At 43.6% G+C, this 20964-nt stretch overlaps 1 protein-coding gene and 1 long non-coding RNA gene across 8 annotated transcripts in view; both read right to left on the reverse strand.

The window, feature by feature from the left end:
- The window catches only part of LOC100223646 (low-density lipoprotein receptor class A domain-containing protein 4), a 327058-nt gene that overhangs the window by 58317 nt on the left and 247777 nt on the right, over window positions 1-20964 (reverse strand). For 3 of the 7 annotated variants that reach the window (XM_032746926.3, XM_072924475.1, XM_032746929.3), the window contains one exon: window positions 9415-9569. In XM_032746926.3, the coding sequence (XP_032602817.3) occupies window positions 9415-9569 (155 nt within the window). The other 4 variants (XM_032746928.3, XM_030265938.4, XM_032746927.3 and 1 more) reach the window with 3 other exon arrangements.
- The window catches only part of LOC115493837 (uncharacterized), a 28427-nt gene continuing 26023 nt past the window's right edge, over window positions 18561-20964 (reverse strand). Inside the window, exon 2 of the long non-coding RNA XR_003958807.4 lies at window positions 18561-19786. This is a non-coding gene — a long non-coding RNA (uncharacterized lncRNA). The remainder of the gene's footprint in view (window positions 19787-20964) is intronic.

The raw sequence follows: 20964 nt of genomic DNA on the forward strand, positions 1-20964 counted from the left end.
TACCTTCTCAGGTCAAAATACTTTCTCTCTCATGCCTTGAAATGCTGTTCTGACATCGTACCAGCACTCAGGGCAGAATACAGGGGTGAAGAACAGAATGTCAATAAGACAAAATAGCTGAAGGTGTATTATTATTTTCCTTCTCAATTGTTTAGAGTAGCAGTAACTCCCACAATGAATTTATTTTATTGGAAAATTTTAAAGTTGAAAAGGACATATCAGAGCAGCTATAAAGCACAGAACTTCAATCTTGGTACACAAAGAGAAAATCAAAATACTGATAGTCATTACTATTTTCTTGATGCTAATTCAGGTTTTACATACATAAGAAATTTCAGAAACTGGAAGGAAACTGCATACTGTCCCCAAAAGCATTACCATGTATAGACTGCTTCCAAATCTTACTGTACTGCTTCTTCTCACCATAGCATCTTTCAACATATTTCAGAAGTAAAAATAGACCCAACCACATGTTCACCATGACACTCAGAGACCAAATGCCGTCTGTGATCTTGTCAGGAGAGTCCACTGCAGGGAAAACCTGCTCTAAGAGGACTCTCCCACAGGATTCAGCTGCTAAGGAAAATGCTCTGAATAGCAAAGCTGGTACACTTCTCTTCTGTAGCTTTAAAGACCAAAAATAGAGAGAGGCTGACAATTGCAATTATTTACAACTTCCCCAAGTATTCCCCTTTGCAAAGACATGAAAGACAGATCTTGTGCAGATTCACTTGTTTCAGTGCCTAGATGTGATTCTATCAGTTGAAGAAATTGTAACTGTGCAAGTATACACATACATGTATATACACACTTGTGCATGCATTCTTTTCCATTCCTTCAGCACCCAGGTGCCCTCATTTTGAAATATCTGAGGGTATGTTTGCACAATTAAAGGCAATCAGGTTCTCAGCAGTTGATCCAACAGGCTCCAAATCCATTGCAACTGTTTGTAAAACATATTAGTCAAAGCTAAAGTTCTCAATTAACTGCTCCTGAGTTACAGGCTCAAAAGAGAGTAAAAAAGGCAAAACCAACAAACCAACCCAGAAAGAAATAAAATCTACCTCCCACCACTCATATTACTTATACTCCCTTATGAAAAGGAGCTGCTGATGAGGATGTGGAAATGACTTCCATCCTAGGGCCCATCTCCCCAAAGGCAAGAGGGTAAGATGAGCTGAGAGAGATGGTGCAGCATATGGAGAAAAGCTCCTTGCACGGAGATGGAACAGGACGTGCTCACTGAGCCAAGACTCCCAGATCTGCTACCAGCCATGCCTAACAGAAATAACTTGTTAGAAGAGAGAAGTTGCCTGTTGCCTCCACTGCTGATGCTTGAATCCCAGAAGGACTCAGGCATCAGGTCTGCTCAAGACCCTGCCTGGAGCACTGCAGCTGCTACAGGGACCCCACTGGGTCTAACCAGGGCACTGGGTAGTCACACCAAGATGAGACCAAGGACCCCAAAGCTCTCTCTCCACTCTGGGATAACTACTTGAGAAGGTAAACAGCTTGGGATGCAGCTAAACCCTGAGGCTGTGAGATCCTTAGAATGCAAGGATATGTAACAATGTCGTTCCAGTGACAGTATGTCCTACAGTTCACCTGTAGCTCCTCCCTTCCCTACACTTTCCCCCAGAGAGAGCAGCAGACTGAATAAATAATTTGGCAGAGCTAATCCCCAGCAAGATCTCTATCCCAGGAGCCAGAAGAACTCCCCAAGCAGATGGCTGGGTAACATGTGCTCAGCATGCCCACACTTGGAAAATACCAGGCTCACACACATGTAGACCAACCTCACCATGGTTGGTCCAGTGACACAGCACAGAATTCTCTCCTCACCGAGGCCAGACTAACAGATCCAACACAGAATTTCTGCACTCCTGAAATTATTGCATCTACCACAGGAGACTTACTACCTACCTTTTTCTTCATTTAAGGGAAACTCCCTTTTCCCAGCATTGAGTAGATACCACCTAATCCTAGAGTTGGTGCCCACCAACTCCACTGATCTTAGGGTGATGGAAAGATGTGGAGATGAGAAGGAAGTGCTGCAGAAGAAAAATATCCCCATGACTCCACCCCTCCACCCTGAGATGCAGATTTAGGAAATAATATGCTGGGACCAACCTGGGGTGACTTATACTGAGAGAAACTGCTAGTTCTTGCTCTCTGCTTGTCCCTCTGCTTACAGACCTTCCTTTGAAAGCTAAAATGCTTCCCCTGTGCTCATATCAGCAAAAATCAGATGAGAACGGACACCATTTGTACCTATATTAGGGATTTGTACAAGTAGTTATCAGGTATGTGCAAACAAGGCTAAAGCTGAGCAAATGCAATTTACCCATATTTTGATGAGGGCAGTACCTCATTTATCTGCTTCTTATAGATTGTCAATAGCTAGGCTACCTCAATGTGCTCCTTGTTCAAGAGACTTCAGGCATGAGCTTCAATACTTAAAAGGAACAAGGAGAGAAAGCTTATGCATTCATTCCCTATAGTGTATTCATTTTTAACATTGTTGGGCTTTGGAATGAAAATCCTAGCACCTATCAATAACACCAAGCAAGAAAAAACTTAGGGATCCACCTATGTCTTTTGCTGACCATTGCTATTTTTGGGTTTCACCGTAATTTACAGAAATTAACTTTGTGATTAGGTTTTGAAATAGCAGCATCACTTAATAAGTCCAGCTGAGTGATTACTTAATTATCTCATGGTGATGATTATTTAACTCAATATCCATAAGCCTAGGATAATTTGCTATTTCATATTTTACAAAGCTTTAGAGCCTCTAGAATTAAACAGTGTAAGAATACGACTTTTTGAGGACATTTTTAAACACTGGAGGACACACTATAATCCAACTGCCTCAACTGAGCATCAGTCAGTCAGATGAGCCAGCAGGAACGACGTTTACCAGAAGAATGATTTTTAACTCAGGAGAAATTATAGACAAAAATCTAACACTCAGCAAAAAGTTTTCCTCAATCTGCAATAAAGCAAAAGGAGCCCTGTGTTTGTTATAGCTGGCTTAAAGTTAACTTCCTTCATAGTAGCAAGCACAGGGCCATGTCTTGGATTTGTGAGGAAAAGAGTATTGATAACCCAGGGATATTTTCATTATTACTGAATGGTGTTCACACAGAGTCAGGGCCTTTTCTGCTCCTCACCTCAGCCCACCAGCAAGGAGGCTGGGGGTGCACAAGGAGCTGGGAGGGGACACAGCCCAGACAGCTGACCCCACTGACCAAAGGGACATTCCAGAGCGTATGGCATCATGATCAGTACGCAGAGCCAGGGGAAGAAGAAGGGAAGGGGGACTTTGGGTGCAACAGCATTTGTCTTCACAAGTCACTGTTACACACCATGGAGCACCGATGCCCTGGAAATGGATGGACATGTGCCTGTCCCTGGGCAGGGGTGAACGAACTCCTTGTTTTGCTCTCCCTACAAAACTGTCTTGATCTCGGCCCACAAGTGCTCACTTTTACTCTCCCAATTCTTTACCCCAGCCTGCTGGGAGCAAGTGGCTGTGTGGTGCTTAGTTGCCAGCTGGGGTTAAACCGTGGCAATCCCATATAATCCAAACTTTTCTTTTTTTGCTGACTGTTAAGGAGATTTACAGGCTTTCTCCACTATTAAGTTTCTAAAAAATAGAACTGTGCCTGAAATTATGTTTTCTGAGAAACAAAAGTAAGTTTTTCACTTTCTAAAATGCATTACAATTATTAAGAAGGTCCCTCTTTTCCCCTTAACACAGATTAACAGATTTTTTCTAAAACAGGATTTTTATTTTATTTTTATACAAAAACACACACACAGATGCACACATTTCTTTTGCAAGTGAAATGTTCCAGACAGCAGTGTAGTTTCTGATTTTGGCCCTAGGTGGTACATTACACCACATTAAAGCAGTGGCTTGTTGAAAACGCTCCAGGAAGGCACAGAGGCTCATTCCTCCTGGTATCTTCCTGGGTGATACAGACCACCACAGCTTTTAAGCAACAAACACAAGCAAAACAAACTCTTGTGTTATCCCCAACAGAATAATGAGTATTCCAGCAGGATTGCTTGTTCTTTTAAAAGCGATTCCTCAAGGGCAGGAAAAGTGAGGCTGTCTAACAGAGCAGTGCACGGTACTAAGAAGTACTAAAGAATTACAGAGAGTGCCAAATCTCTCACATATAGTCTGCCTCCCTACACTTACTGCAATTCCTGTTACTTAATGCTTTAAAACTTTTATTTCCCCGACTTCACATCACTTCATCACTTTAAGTAATCTTCATTTCATTCAACTGAAGGGAGCAAGTATTATTAGCCTTCCTTCTTTGCTTGGAGATAAAGCAAGTTGCCCTAGGTGACACACTGAGTCAGGTACCACCCAAAGCCAGCGCTCCTTGTTTCTAGTCCTACCTGCAGATTTCCTGGACAATCCTGCCCTTATTAAATATATAATGACTTTAACTGTGGGAGACTTCAAAGAGTAGCAGCCGAGCTTGCTGTCCCTCTTGGCAGCACTCCCTGAGGAGAGGCAAGCCCATGTCCCTCAAGGAGACAGCAGGAGAATACAGTGCACATCCAGCCCTTGCCAAATGATGACTGGTACAAACAAAAAGATTTGGCAAATCAGGGTGGTCTACAGCACTCACACTCTCTCCTGGCTGTAGACTGGGTTCTTGTTCCCAGTGGTATTTTCTTTCTTTTGCATATGTCAGTAAGAAAATGAGAATGAGTGGCCCAGGGACACCAGCAGGGAACAGACAGAATAATACCAATGCCAGTAGGAAATAATTTAAAAGACCAGCAGGAAAGACTAACATTTGAAATTACTGACAAATCCCTGAGCTGTCAATATTATTGAGTATTTTCTGTCACCCTCCTGACATTCCCCTTTTATTCTGAAATAGCTGGTACAGGGCAGAGGGGAGTATTTTTTACAGCTCCTGGAGCTTGGCATCCAAGACTGGCATTCCCAATACAGGTTCTAATGCAAGCTGACCAGCCTGAGCACTAATGCTGCCCTCGGTGCTGGGAGGCAGGGGCTGGTCAGGGTGAGCATCTTGTGTGATGGATGCAGGGATTTACTGCCAGGAGTAGGCCTGGGGCAGTACAAGTGTTCAGCACTCATTCAACATCTACTTTATAAAAGAAGACAATGCAAAGACACCAGGATAGGGAAAAGGAATGAAATTAGGAACATAAGAAGCTCATTAAGTAACTCTCTGTAAGTCAGTTAATCTCTTTCCCCTCAATGTCCCCATGGAAATCACTGGTGATGACATTAAGAGTTAATCATTGGGAAGCAAGATTTGTATTTGTTTTGTCCCAGCAAACAGCAGAGAGCCCCAGCAGCAGCTCAGCTGCAGCTACCTACAGTCCAGCAGGACACTTTTGGTTACCAGCAATAGTGGTACCCCCCCCAATACAAGGTCAACAAAGGCACAGCCAGCAATGCTGCAACACAGATCTCCCCTGGGCTATCAGACACACATACCCTCTGCACAGATGTGCCCTTTCAGGGCTGCCACTTGGCTCTGCCCCAAAATCCCCCAGCACTGCCACTAGCATCAGTTGCTCACACACAGGAGGTTCCGTTGTTTCAAAGTGAAGCAGCTCCTGGGCAAGCTCCCGGTGTACTCCACACCCTACGGCTTTTGCATCCCTCTCAGGTGCTCTGCAACCCCTGGCTTGCTCCCAGCTCTGAAGCCCAACACTGCTGATGGATAAGCCAGCAGCAGGAAACATTCAATATTTTTCCCCTTGTGATACAGACACTGTTCAGCACCTTGCAGGTTCACTCCAGACTACTGCTCATGCCAACATGGTTATTGCTCAGCATTTTTCCTCCTCTCATAATTAGGACACCAAAATTCTTACTTCTGTTAATGTTAAAACAGGGCTGGAATGCTTAACAGCCTCACTTGGAGAGGGCAGGCAGCATCTTGAGCACTGCAGCAGAAGCACCCACTGCTCCTGAGAACTCAGTGTTTGTCCTGCCCTTGGCTGTGATCTGCTTAAGGCCTTGGCCCAAAAACCAAGGTAATAAAATACCAAAGACCAGGGGAAAGACTGGAAGATGACACCCAGAGGAATGAAAAGAAAAATAAAGAAAAAACATAAAGATGAACAGAAAACTGTATTTACAGAACAGGTATGGAACAACAACATTTAGCATGCACTTGCCAAAGAGCAGCCTTTTTTTCCCATGACTGGTCCTTTTTCTGCCCTTCAAACATTAACACTTGTGATTGCAGTGATTTAATCTTTTTAATATTCTAATTTCTGACTTTCTCATTACAATCGTCTTTCATTTTTGTTTTATTTGAGGATGTTTGTTCAGTTTTTTTGGGTTTTTTTTTGTTTGTTTGTGTAGCCATGAAGAAGTTCAACCCGAAAAAGAAATCTACTAATATCTTTCATTTCGTTACTTCTGATGCCTAACCCATGAGTTTTACAGGTCTGAGATTGGTAATAAAGGCAGTAGATAATTTAGCTGATCACTTCTATTACACCCTGTAGAAGAACCAGAATAAGAGAGATCATTTGTTCGATAGCTGGTGTTTACAAGCCCAGAAACCTGTGCAGTTCAGCCACCACTTAGCTGGTGGAAGGCATAATTATTTAGAAATAGGACAGGCTTAAAGGAAAAGAAAACTGAAGATAACAAAAGGACCAAAAAGGAAAAAAAAAAAAAAAAGCCCCATCTGAAACAGGAAAGGAGGAAAGGCTGGATTCTACATTTTGATACACCTCTGCTACCTCAGTTACATGAAAGGGTGTTCACTTCAGAAGTAGCCAACAGTCAAATAATTTGCTTTACCATTTTCTTTCCATAAACACGTCTGAATTTCCTCTATTTCCATTCACTACTTCTCTACCAAAAAAAAACTTAAGTCACAATAATATTTTCTTCAGACATTAGTGGTTTAAAACATTTTTATCTGTTTTCAGAGTCTATATACCATTAAAAAATATTCCCTTGCAAGAAAATCCACTTGGATAGCATGTGCACACAGAACAAGATGTGTGCCTGGAACAAAAAAAATTAATTTAGAAGTATATAATCTGCATCTCACCACTCACACTGTCTATTATCCTGTGCAACCATTCCACTGTGGACAGTGAGAACAGACTGGTCATTTGCAGTTTCTCACCACAGAGCATTTACTTTAGCTTTCTGACCCTCATTCTCCATACATTGCTTTTAAGGCACAGCCAGTTTCTATCAAAATTTCCTTCTAACACCTGAGACAAAAGAAAATTCAAAGTCTGAACTCAGAGACCTCTAAATCCCCGTTCCCCACAAGTATGACCTTCTTCTAAGAAGAGCTGCAACTTATCAGAAATTCAGATGAGTAATTGTGATGACGAACCTATACCAAAGGGTTTCAGAAGAATTAGTAACTGGTTCTTGCCATCCCCTCATCAATTCCCATGAAGTGCTCACTTGGCTGTGATTATCGTTACTTATAATGGTGGCATCAAACTGAAACTGAGTCAGTGTTTTAAAAAATCATTTTTAAAACTCTGAAAGTGATTCAGTGTTTTAAAAATTATTTATGACCAGTTCTGGGTACTAAACCAGCTCCCAAGTCCCAGCGGCCAAACTGCACATTCTTCTACACAAGAAGGTGAAGTTTTCTTCCTTGTGCTCAAGAACAAAAAAAAAAAAAAAATTACTGGCTCTGTCTGATAACAGACAATAGTAATGAGCCATACAAAGGAAATAATGGGTTATTTCATGCATTTGACAGCTTACTACAGTTTTAAAAGATTTGTGAAGATGAAAATGCATTTCATTTATCTCAAACTATTTCATTTTAGGCATCTGTAGCAATTATAGCTAACATTTTTCAGACAGAATTGTGGTTCTTGAATTACAGTGTCCATTTCAAAGCAACATTCAAATTAATCTAGTCAATTCTCCCCAGTCCTCAAGTCCATGAGGTTAAGGTTTGACAAGTTCCAGTTTCCAAATTAGAGCTAAGCATCTGTACACTACCGAAGTGCCAGGCAATGAGGCAGCCTCTCCTTGAGGAGGTAGCTCCTTTCCTCCCCTTGCAGCCTCCAAGGAAAGAGCAAATCACCCCAGTAAAATGGCACAGGTGATGTACTAAGAGAGAGCTTTAGGAACCCTGCATTGTCACATTGTGCAGCTGACTTTGGGGAGGGAGCTGCCAATTGCCAGAGTTGCCAGGGAGGCAGCTCCACAGCAGCCACTGTGGCATCTCTGCCTCCTTCCCTGTCAATGCTGCCTCCCCTGCCGAAATCTAACTGTAACAAGAAGAGCAAAAGCAAAAACCCAGAAATTAGTGCTCAGCCAGAGCAGTCCCCAGAAGCCTCTCACCACTACCTCAGCAGCTCCCTAGGGAGCACAAAGAGGGAGGAAACATAAGACTGGAATGGATAAAAAGGTGAGACTGTGGTGTTAGAACTGGTGTAAACCATTATGATCACATCTCTCAATTACAACCTGACTTTTTTTTGACACCAAAGGGAAGCTGTGAACTCCACACTGTTACCAGGAATTCAATGCATCAAAAGGTGACTTCATAAATGGCCCCTTGGCCATCGCTGTCAGCAAAGAGGCCAAGGGCACCTCTGTGGGAAAAGCACATCAGAAGGAAGGACCTCCCTGCAACACCGCAGGACACTGGGCGGCTTGTGGGGGATATCCCAGGGTCAGGGGCACACTGTGGTTAACCCTCACAAGGGAGGGTTTGCATCCCATCCAGCAAACTCCTGGCTCACAAGGCATATTAGGTGCTCATTTACTGTTGGGTTGACTACACACAATCTTAGTAAGTACTGACTGAGATTCCATCTTAAGCCTTTGACTGTGTAACAATACATCTTAAGCACGCCAGGTCCTTGGAGAGACCCTTTTTCTAGCCTCTTCTTGCCGTTTTAATGAAACAAACATTACATTTTCCTGGGCCCTTACTGGGACGGTGGTTTTGATCCAGCAAACAGCCATGGCAGCGTCACAAAACAGTAAGAGCAATAAAACCCCAAGATATCACACAATATATGGAAAATCATAACAACGTGTATTTCAAATCTTTGTACCCCAGCTAATCTCCATTCATTCCCCTTCTACACTCCCCTCTCAAATTACAGCAGCAGCAAACACAATGTCCCATCTAAGCCTCCAAATGCAAAATGAATATAGGCTACATAAAACATAGCAGGATCTAAAAATAATTGAAGAGAGTGTACCTTAAATTTGCATTCCAAATTTGTTTTCTACTGACAAATACAACTTTGGCAAAAGATCTAACTATAGGGAGTATTAAAAGTGGTATTAGAAGTTTTTCCAGCAGTTGCCTATACCAGAGCTCTGTGGGAGGGTGTGCTGCAGGCCCATACAGCCCAAGGAAAAGGAGTTTGGGGCACAAGGCTCCCACTCACCGTCTGCAGAGTTTCTTCCTGTCTTCTGCTTTGGCTCTGTCGGTTGATAAAGGAGCGTGTCGAGAGTTTGTAATGGTTCAACAAGCAGATGATCACTACCACCATAACAGTTATAACCACGATTATAATGATGATTTGAACAAACTCCAGTTCAGCTAAAACAAAGAAAAAAAAAAGAGGAAAATGTGTCATCAACACAAAGAAGGTTAACCATCAAAGCAACAACCTGAAAAGACCCTCAATATTTCTCTGAGATTGATCTGGCTTGAGATAATCTTGCTGTCCATTCTGCATAGTTTCATGACAAAAACTGTTCTAAAAAGTATGAAAACTATGTAATTTTTGCCAGAGCAAACTGATCAGAATCAGTGGCTGTAGGTCAAAACTAAGAAGCTTCTTGGTGATCCTTCTCTGCAGCCTCCACAGGAAATAAACTCTTCCACAGATGAGCCTTTTTGGACAAAACAATTTCACTGAACCAAAAAAAACAAAGAAATCTCATACACACACACCCCATTCTATTTTAATAGCCATCTGTAATACCAACACAGTCCTGAGGGTTCCATAAGCTTCACAGCCTGAGAGGAATCAGGACCCTGATTATTTAGTACACTACCCTTAAATTTTTTATCAAGTAAAAAGCATGAAAACTATTTAACTAGAGTGGAAAACCTTAAGTCTATTGAATCTGCATGCAGTGTCTTTTTCAATTACCACCTTCTCTCCAACTAGTAACTTTTCTAGGCCTTTCCCAGTCAGGTAAAAATCTAAAAAGAGCTCTGGTACTCTAAAACAAGATATGTTCCACCACAGTTAAAAATGAAATCAGGGCCCTGGGTGTTGCAAGAGATACAATTACAATGAACTCCATCAGAACCCATCCTCTTATCTGAAGCCCTGCCTATACCACAAATATTAAGTATATTTAGAAATGAGTCACTCTTGCACCCTTTTGGCTATACTGGAGCAGCAAGGATGAGCAATGTAAGGGGAAAAATTGCCCTTTGCAGTTACCTAGTTGATGATATTTCTATGGAAACTGCATTGCTCACAGGGGATGCGCTCATCTTGAAAGACAACTCCAGTTAATGGGAGGAGGTCTTTGGTTGCTAGGCTGGTAGAAAAAGCAAAGAAGCAGCTCAAGTTGCTCAGTTTTAGTACTTTCCAAAAAGGGCACTACTTTTTGGATGCAAAAACATGAACTTTGGAGAACCAATACTAAACTTCTGTTTTAAAAAATTAATAAGGAAAGAGAGATGCCATATGAAAATGAAAGGACAGAACAAATATCAGAAAACAAGCCCCTTTCCCCCCATCTCTAATTTGTAGTCATGCTCAGCTTTCTGTGTGACAGCAGAACACTTGTGCAGACACAACACAACTGTGAAACTGAGGTAGAAAAATGCCATTCAAAAATAAAATCTAAGATGAACCTGCAGTGAACTTAAAGGAGAGCTGCGGCTGTTACATTATTCTGAGATCTCTTACAAACAAAACATCAGATACAGGAGCTGCAAGTGTGCTGGTATCTAGTGGGGGCTGGTGCCAAGGTGCAGGCACAGCCACAGCACCAAAGTGCTGAGGGTCTGCAATCGTCTCCTGAGGAGTAACTCAGCCTACTTAAGGCTAAGGAAAGAGTAAAGGGCAAAAATATGTCTATCACTTTATCACTCTTTGCTGTTAAGTACTTTCCACCCATCATTAAGACCACCAAGGTTTCCAAAGAATTTTGTTAGTTACTGCTGTGTGCTCTGCTTTTGCTATCAACCCCACACGCAGGGCAGCAATCTTTCTTTTTCCCCTTTCTTGCGTCACTGGAAGCTAACAACGCCAGCACCAAAAGATCAAAAAGCAGGAAGAACAAAATTAATTAAAAAATAAACCCACCCAAACCACAGTTAAGTTAAAAGTCAGTTTTTCTTGGCTCAGGAACACAGAGCACAGACTTTACACAGTTAACAACTTCTGCAATTCACATTCTGTGGCTACTGAAGTCCTAAAGGGTCTCTTTATCCAAACGTTTTTTGGGTCCATGACACACTTTAGACTGGAAATTGAGAGAGTGTTGCTAAAGGGCAACATGCAAAACAACCAATGTTTATTTAGGCTTTCCTAGAATGCACAGATCACTAGAATAACATGTTACTTCTCTATCTGCCAAGGACAGAGTCTTCTAAATTTATCAAGACCCCTGCATTTCAGGGATGAGGGACAGTACCCTCTGTTAGAGATGAGTGACTTGGTCTGTGAGCACTTCCCGTGGGAGGGAATAATTTGAAAACGTTTGATTAAAACATGGCCATACAATAAAGAAAATAAAAACCACAGCACACAGCTGTGAGCACATGGGATTTCCCACATTCAGTTTACATCGTAAACACCAAACTGCAACAGAACACATTACTGATGTTCAAGAGGGTTTCCTCAACGGAAAGCATCGGGAAAAGAAAGATAATTTTAAATCTCTTCCTCCTCCTGAGTGACATTCCTGCTGCTCATTAGGCTATTAGCAGCAAAAAGCACAGGCGGACTGCAGCAGCAGCAGCCTGTATTTGCTGGCACTGATCAAGGCCATTTAAATAGTTCCTAGCGGCTGCTGACAGGCACTGGGTCACCCCGACCCCCATCACGTCCCCTGCCCAACACCTGCCAGGCGCGAAGGGCCACCGCCTTCCACACAGGCATCGCCTCCTCCCCACTCTTCCTATAAATTAACTGGGAGAGAACCGGGCAAACCTCTGGGAAGAGAAATGCTCTGATTTTACTGCCCTGACCCTGTCACACACATACATCCGTTTCTTTATGCGCAAGAAACAACATTTCTAATGAAAATTCTCCAAGGCAAAAAACCCTAAAACCAAAAAAAAAACCACCTAAAACAACGTTTCAGGGTAAACGCCCAACACGGAAAAGGCAACACGCTGCATCAAATTACCTTCTCAGAAGAGCTCGAAGAGAGAGACATAATTTACAACCCTACCAGCAATCACACCAGACCGTCACCCCGAACCTCCCCCCGCAGCTCCGCCGGCGAGCGCTCCCGGGCGCGCCGGGCTCTGCGGTGCCCCGGCCGCATCCCGCGGTCCCTGCCCCTGCGGCCGCGCCGGTACCTCTTTCCAACAACAGGTCTTTTAACCGCGCATCCTTCACCGCTGTCTTGTTAAGCCGCTCACTGGACATGCTCGCCTCCGCCGGGCGGGGGGCTCAAGCCGCTCCGCCAGCCCCTGCGGCGGGCACCGCATCCCCGGCAGCCCCGGGCTCCATCCAGAGAGGGGACACGGTCAGGGAGGCTGCCAGGGAGCCTCCCGCCCGCGCCTCTCCCGGCGCTCGGAGCGCGGCTGCCGCCCCGCAGCCGCCGCCGCCGGAGCGGGCGGGCACGGCCGGCACCGGCCGCTCCCGCCCCGCCGTGCCCCGGCCGCGCGTGTGCGCGCACGCACGGACACCAGGGTCCCGCCGGGCTCCGCGCCCGGGGCGAAACGAGTGAAAAAAAAAAAAAAATCAAAAATCCCAAACCACAACAACAACAAAAAGAAAAAAAATTTAAAAAGCAGTCGACCGGCGAGAACAAAAAGAATGGAAAGGCGCTGCCCCGCTGCTGGGCGAGCCCCGCGGGGAGGCGCAGACAGGGAGGGAAGGAGGGATGCAGGAAGGTCCGTACCTGACCGGCGCCGCCGCCGCTCTTTAAGCCCGGCCCGGCGCGGCGCGCTCGGGGCGCCCCGGCTCCGCCGCCTGCCCCGGCCCGCCCGCGCCTGCGCCGCGCCCGCGCCGCCCCCGCGCACGTGCCCGCGCCCCGCCCCGCCCCGCCCCGCCCGCCGGGACGGGCCCGCGCGGGGCCGGCCGCGATCCCGGCCCTGGGCGCTCCAAAGGGCGCCGGCAGCCCAATGTCCCTCCAGTGTCACACCGACTGCCAGAGAGAGCCAGGGAGCCTCCCGGCACCGGGTGCCTTTTCCGAAGTTCCACGGGCAGCCGTGTGTGTGCGCGTGTGCCTAAAACATTAGGGAGTCGCATCCTGGAGCTATACTGTAAAACCGTAACCATCAGAAGGAGCAATTCCTGTAACCTGTGTAAAAATAAAACCTGAAGAAGGAGAGGAAAGAACACCGGGCTCCAGCCGCCTGTGTGTTTCTTTGGCAGAACTCCCAGCTCCAGCTCTGCCTTCGTCTGCAGCCCTGTGCCTGCCAGTGAACCCCTTTGCTGCCCCTGAGCACCTGTACCTGCCCCTAAACTCCTCTGCCCACCCCAGAACCCCTGTGCCTATCCCTCAACCCCCCTGGCCGCTCTGAACCCCTATGCCTGCCCCAGCCCAGCCACTGAGGCAGCTTTTTTGGCAGCTTTCTGGCTGAAGCCAGATGGCTTCCTCATCCTGCTCCCCATCGGAGGCCAGCAGCAGGAACTTAGGGCTGTCCCTGCTGCGTAGGAGCAGCACGGTCCCACAGTGTCTCTGCCGTGTTAGGAAGCACCATTAGCACCGTGTTCCTCAATTCCCAGGATGTTCCTGGCTTCACCGTCATGGCCAAGACTGCGCCTGTTCCGAGTTACTTCTTTGGATTATGGTGGCATCCCAAAAGCACTGAATGAGACCAGTGTGTTTATGTGAACAAGAAAAGTGAGTTCACCCTCTGGCCCACACTTGGCCAGGGCCTTGAAGCTCCTGAAAGCAGAGATGGGCTGCAGCACTGGGGAGGCTCCATGCCCCTCTCCCAGCAGGCTGTGGCTGGCTCAGCTCAGCTCAGCTCACAGCAGCACAGCTCTCCCACACACACAGCACAGGCCCCCAGGATATGCTGCCACTGACCACGGAGGCAGACCCGCTGCTGCCCATGCCTTTCATGTTTGTAAAACCCATGGACCAGCCTCAAATAAAGAGATGCCCTAATTCAAAGAGCCAGTCAAAGTCAAAAAGCCAGGAGGGGAAAGAGACTGAGAGGAGTGGGCTTGCTTGCAGTCACCTATCAAGCTAGCACTATGAAGAGACAGGGATTTAAAAATATTAGGGAGACGTATCCTTCTATATATATCCACAGCACACAGCAGGGCCTCTCTCCTGGTTACAGGCTATCCCCACTGTCTGGATTTATTAAACTGTTGTTGACGTTTAGCTTGATATTGCAAGGTCTAAGGTCTAAATCCAAACACAACAGTCAAGCTGGAGGACAGTGATTGTGGACTGTAAATAAATATCCTTTGAGAATTCCTAGAAGAGCAGAATGAGTTCAAATTATGTGTCAATAGAATGCTTTTGTGCAAGTGGAGTATTAACCAAGTGCAGCCCTGTTACCAGCAGAGAGAAGTAATTCAGTACAGACAGCAGATGTGGAGCACCTTCAAAATTACAATCTGATTTCCTTAAACTACTTTGAAAATAATTAATTCAACAGACCAGACTTCTGAACATGGCTGTTGTGTGGGCATAACCACTCAGTACAGAACTGCTGCTGAGGCCAATTACCTTCCTGTTGCAAACTCTTTGTTTTCCAGGACAGATAAAGTTTCTGAGCCAAAGACTGACCTATATACATCATTCCCCAACCTAATGTCTAAAATGAGAAGCTGGTTTCAGATGAGTGCAGTTTAAAGACTAAGAAGAAAGTACAAATTAATATATTGGCATTAATGCATCTCCTTTACTCATACAATTGAATTGTAGATGTTTAGTCTTCGGTTTCTGACGAGCATTAATACATGACATAAAATAATTGCTTTGGCAAGACTGGGAATTCAGTACATAGACTGGTAACTAACACACTTTACTCCCTCTCTAGTCCAATACCAATACTTGTACAACCATTATTGTACAAGTACAGGCACAATGATTGCAAAATGGTTACAGACTTCTGTATCCATAAGTAGCGCACCTATGATAAGCATCCTCAAGAACATCCTCAGAACAGTATTTCGCTCATCACCTATATATTATGAATTTATCACAAACTTTTTAATGTGAATCAAGCCCTGTGCCAGAGAGCCCATATAAGCTTCTCTGTCAACAAGAATGGGGGAGCAGCTTCCTACTAAAACTCCAAGTAGCAGGTTACACCATGACCTCTGAGCAGGACGGCTGCTCTGGCGTCAGGATTGAAGCTCCTTAAGCAGGTTCTGGCACAGAGTCATAATGCTTCTCCACAGGCCATTACAAGTCTAACATATTAATGATAAAACCAAGGGCTAGTTAAACTTGGTAACAGGTGAAATTTTATGAAGGACATGTTCACTGATCTGTCTCTTCAGATCATTCTGGGAAAACAAAAGACTCATTCTGGAACCCACAAAAACAAAATCAGAATTTTTTTATTTTACTGTTAGTAAAGATGTTAATCTTAAGTGTAAAGAAACAGTCATGCTTTGGTGACCAAAACTGCACAGATACTGCTTTCTCAATATGAGTTTTGCATTTCTGCTACTTCTCCCTTTTTTTCTCTGATTCCCTAAAGACATTACTGACTGTGGGCAGGTTCTTGGCCAGTTGTGGTACTTTGAAGAGTAGAAGAAAACCTGCAGTCTTGAAATTGGACAATAAGGGGGTGTTTCCTCCTGCCTGCAGCCAGCTCCTTGGGGTCGCTCACTTGGGGAGCCCGAACAGTGGGTGTGTGTGCAGAGGTGCTTCCCCCTCCCTGAACCATCAAGCAACTTCAAGGCTTCAAGTAACTGCAGAGGCACCCATTGAAAACCCCATGCCCCCACCTCTCAAACTGCCACCACTTGGGGGAAATTTTCACCTTTCTGATTAAATCCTGAGTTTAAGTTTGTCAGGAAAAGACAGAGGAACGGCACCAACCAAGGGAAAGAAAGAGCGCTTTTCTCATAGACAGTGAACTTAAGTAAATTATTTGCCAGTAGTATGTATCCAGATGTATTATGTTGTGTTTAATGTGATTAGGTGCAAGGAACAAGCAGATGGGAGCACTGTGGAGAGATTAGCAACACAACCCAAAAGAAGTAAAGTTGGTGGAGAGAAGAAGACAGGCCTCTAAATTAACTCCCTGTTAAAGCTGTTCTTTACTCTCCAGTAATAAGAAGGATTAGGAAATTCAAGTAGTCCTTCATATGTATAGTTGGTTGCACAGCCTGAGTGATCCCTGTGCTGGCCACGCATGCAGTGGTTTGTTTTCCTCTGCTGGAAGGAGGGTTCAATCAGGGACACTGAATTATAACATGCTGATTTAAAAGTAATCACCGTTTCAGACCTGACTAGCACTGGCTCTGTTTACACTGGTGAGTGAGAAAATCTCCTTATGAATTATCCCCACTGCAGTTCTATTAGTCCTCACATGTTGGCTCGACATAGGTAATTTACAGTCGTCTGTTCCAGCAGGGTTAAATGGTACAGTGAGCATAATGCCCTGGCCCTGCTTACCCTGGAGATCACACTGCTGGTAACTTCGATGCTCCCCTGCCACTGCTGAAAAACAGGTACAGAATTTCCTGGTGCTGATGCTTGAGGAATGAGAAGCTCTGGACAGGGAAAGGCAGCTGTAAATATGAGGAAGATAATCAATTCAGACTATTCAGACCAGGAAAACATCTCTGAGGGGACAAAGTCACTGGGTGTCTGAGAACCAAAATTTCCCACCATTAGGGTGAATATTGTGATACAGTGACTTCCATGTGTTTTAGTCCTTGGCTACTTCAATCCTCTATTTAGTTCTGTCCAAAATTAGTGAACAAAATCAGCTGCGCTGAAAATACTGCACCTCCTTCCATCCTTAAATTTGATCACGTTCCACAGCTTTTGTCACATTTTGAGCTCAAATCAACTAAGTGTAAAAATGAGCTATTTAAGTAAGAGAAAAGGCAAGAAAAGATCACAATATTGTTTGTTTGGGCTTTTTAATATTCTGGTATTATTCAGAGCTCTCCCAGAAGTACTTGCAGTTAGTACCTGGTACTGGAGTCTCTGGTAGTAGCATGACTACTCTGCCTAAGCTCCCTGTGGTTTCCAGGCAATTCCCAGCAAGTACAGGAAAGAATCATCCTTCAATATTAATTTTTTTTTTTTTATGTTCAAGCAGGAGCTAGAAGAAATGCACTAAGGACCACATTAAAAAGCTGAGAGATCACATAATGCATTATCCTGCCATAGGAATGGATGAAAGTTAAATAAGGGATAGAATTAGCATGGATGCTAGAATTAAGCATATGCAAAAATCCACCTCCAACACAAAACTGAAAGCCCTGTTATAGAAGTATAGGTTGCTAAATAAGCTATTAGTGGTATTTTAGACGCACAAAGAATGTTCATTCTTCCACTAAAGAACATTCTTCAGTTACAGAGAGTCTCCTGCCAGGTGGATTATTCGCTCCATAAATCTCAATTGCCAACAAACTCCCTGGCAGCCAGGAAAAGAAAACAATGGGCACTCAACTGCAGGTTAACAGACTATCAAATGTTTTAGTACTTTCTGACTAAAGTGTATGCAAAGACTTCAAAAAGCTGGACAGTGCAGAAAGATCCCAAGGAAACCCAGCAAACCTGGTCTAAGAAAAAAAAAAATCTAAGGGCAAGACAGAGCAGAGATAAGAAAGGAAAGCAGAACCAGGATTACAATGCAGTACTAAAAATACAAGTAGAATGTGAAGAGCTGTATTTTATTTCTGACATTAATATAATCAGCTAGTTTAGAGCTAGAAAGCTCTGCCTCACTGATGGTACTGTCTTGTACCTGGAAGTAAAGGATGAAGATAGAACCTGCAACAAGTATCTGAAGAGATATGGGGAACAAAGGGAATCAACAGAATGCAAAAATTCGAGGTCAGTGATGAATAAAAATAATGTTTTTAAAGAACTACAATGTCAATATAAGCTTGTGTTCACATTTAAAAGTGAGGAAAGACTTCAATACTGGTAAATGAATCTACATGCAAAACAAAGGAATTTGTTTTCTTTCATCCCGCAGTTTCCTTATCATTTGTCTTGCAGCATTTACATACATGCTGTCTGGATGTGTAATCATAAGGGAAATTAACCCTGGATAACCCCATGCTGCAGCACGTTTACAGAAATTGCTCTAGAGAAAACAACCCTAGGAATAAAATGAGGGATGTTCAAGCCATTGGAAATCAAGTGAGTCACAGACACGATAGGTCTGAAGGATGGGAAAAATCTCTTTATGAGAACATGCCATTAAACATTACAATCAAGCATAAAATTGCTCTGCCACAGTATTTTGTTTTATTTGCATTGTTAAATTTCTTCTCCTAACAATAATGGATAGTTTATAGCACTAATGATTTATACAAAAGGAGCTGTGTAAATGCATCCCAAATGGGCGCCTTCTTTCTTAAGAACCACAGACTCAGTTTCCTTCAGCTTGATCGCAGATCGGTGACTCACACAGAATTCACATCTGCCTCAGGATACAATGGCGCAGCTTCTAATGAGGTTTCACGATGGATTAAGCTCCTATGGTGCAAGAGAGGTGTAAAAACTTATGCCAGTTTAAAAAAGCACACTGCATTTCCACAAATTGCCATGGTGCAGGAACTATAGAGGCTCTCTGCCATTAGCAACTGTTCTCACATTGCTAAGTGCATAACTTCTGGCTTCTGCAAGACCACTTAAAATAAAATACATGACTGGAATGCAATTTGTGTATGTCCATGCACAAAAATACAAATTTTCCCCAATAAATCAATGTAATTGATCACATTGTACAAGTATTCATATGTGTCTGGTAAACACATTCACCTCATTTGCAGTGCACCCTCAAAAGAGGTGAGGATTGAGATTTTGGTGGACAAAATGATTTGGATTTTATCTAGTTTATAACCCTCTTTATGACACAACAGAGTAATCTATTCCCAATCCACAGCATTCCAAAACAGTAGTCAATCTCCCTCAAATCAGAATCCAGAAGAGTGACAAAAAACATCCCTATGGGATCCACCTAGATCTTATCTTTCCAGAGTGTCCTTGATCTTTATGTCAAAATTAAGGTATTCATTCATGCATGATTTCAGCAGCTGAAGCATTAAGAAAATAATTTAATTTAAGGCAAAGTCTTGAGAAAGGACAACACTGGGAATAAGAATCAGAATCTAGTCAAGATTTCTTAGGCCAACAAGAATGAGAATAACTGGAGATAAAAAGTACTGAGGTCATGGGGAAGTATCAGGAAGTTTGTAATGTACTTCTTTTCTGACTTAATGGACTAAGTCAGTGTGTGGGAAATAGACCTCAAGCAGAAGATGTGAGGAGGAAATAGGAGAAGTCCACAGACAATGTCAGTTGTCAGATGCTTCCTGCAGGTTTTCCATAACCGCTTATCGGGAGCCAGTTTTAACGCATCATCACAGGCATTCCTCAGCAAGCAGCAGCGTTTCTGTCACTTCCTTCAGACTGGAAAAGGAGTAAGACTTCCCAAAAATACATCTTCTAGAAAAGAGGAAATTAAGAGAGTAAGCTCAGCACTCAATGGGAATGGGATACCTCACTGTTACTTGTGAAAAGCAGACCTCTGAGTAAACCACCAGCGAAACGACAACCACACTGCAGAAGCTACCAGGATATTTTTACCACAGCAGAATATGTTATCTTTTCATTTTGAAGAAAGGCAATAAAAATTCATAAGATTCATGTTCTGCATTTAAAGAGAAAAGCTTGGTAATACAGCATTCAGACCACATGGTTTTTAACATTACCATGAATGGTCTAAGTTCTTCAGTCTTCTGACATGTTCACAGGGATGGTGTTTACGTTGACTTGTTCATAGTACATCATATCACATTTTAATGATTCAGTTCACTCTGACAAAAGGAAACATCTGCCATAAATTTTTTCTTTCGTGAACTTTATCACAATTAAAAATCTGACGTTTCACCAGCCTGTGTGCCAACTGAGAAGAACGCCAAGTTCGGCACTTCCCGATACATACAAATGAGTGCGGCATGAACAGCTAGTACCAACAGCACCAAGCCATCACTGACTTGTCAGCTCTCACCACAAAAGAGAAGAAAGATCACAGTTTGTGGGCAATAGTTTTATAATCTTGATCTGGTTTCCATATGACAGAGTGCAAGAGAGAGAAAGCAAAAAAAAAAAAAAAAGATAAAAAGAACGTTTTGCAGCTCTGTGTGATGACAACATAAAATTTCTATGTCTTGCCCTATTGCAGCCAGAAAAATATTAAAACAGCATGTCAAAACTGGCATCGCTTCTAAAAAAATGATTTCCAAACATTGCTTGATGGACAGCACCCTAGCAACTCGATACAAAGCTTAAATCTGCATCTATTTTACATAAAATGAGACCAATCCTACCCAAGGCAATGACAGAATTCTCATTTTCAGCAGAATTAATGGTATCGTCAAACTCAAGCCACCTCTGAGACACTACAGGTGACAGGAAGGCAGCTTGACCATTTACCATGAGTACCACCAACCTCTTGTAACCTGTGTAAGAGCAGGCTAACTTTTGTATTTTTAAGCAGTTTAAATTACACTGTCATTTCAGGAAGCCAAGAGCCAGGAGCAAAACCAGCAGCCATGCAGTCCTAGCTCATACGTGGAGTAGCAGAAGGAAAGGAAAAATGACCCTGTATACAGAATATACAA

Source organism: Taeniopygia guttata, chromosome 2, assembly GCF_048771995.1.
Source record: "Taeniopygia guttata chromosome 2, bTaeGut7.mat, whole genome shotgun sequence".
Taxonomy (NCBI): Eukaryota; Metazoa; Chordata; class Aves; order Passeriformes; family Estrildidae; genus Taeniopygia; species Taeniopygia guttata.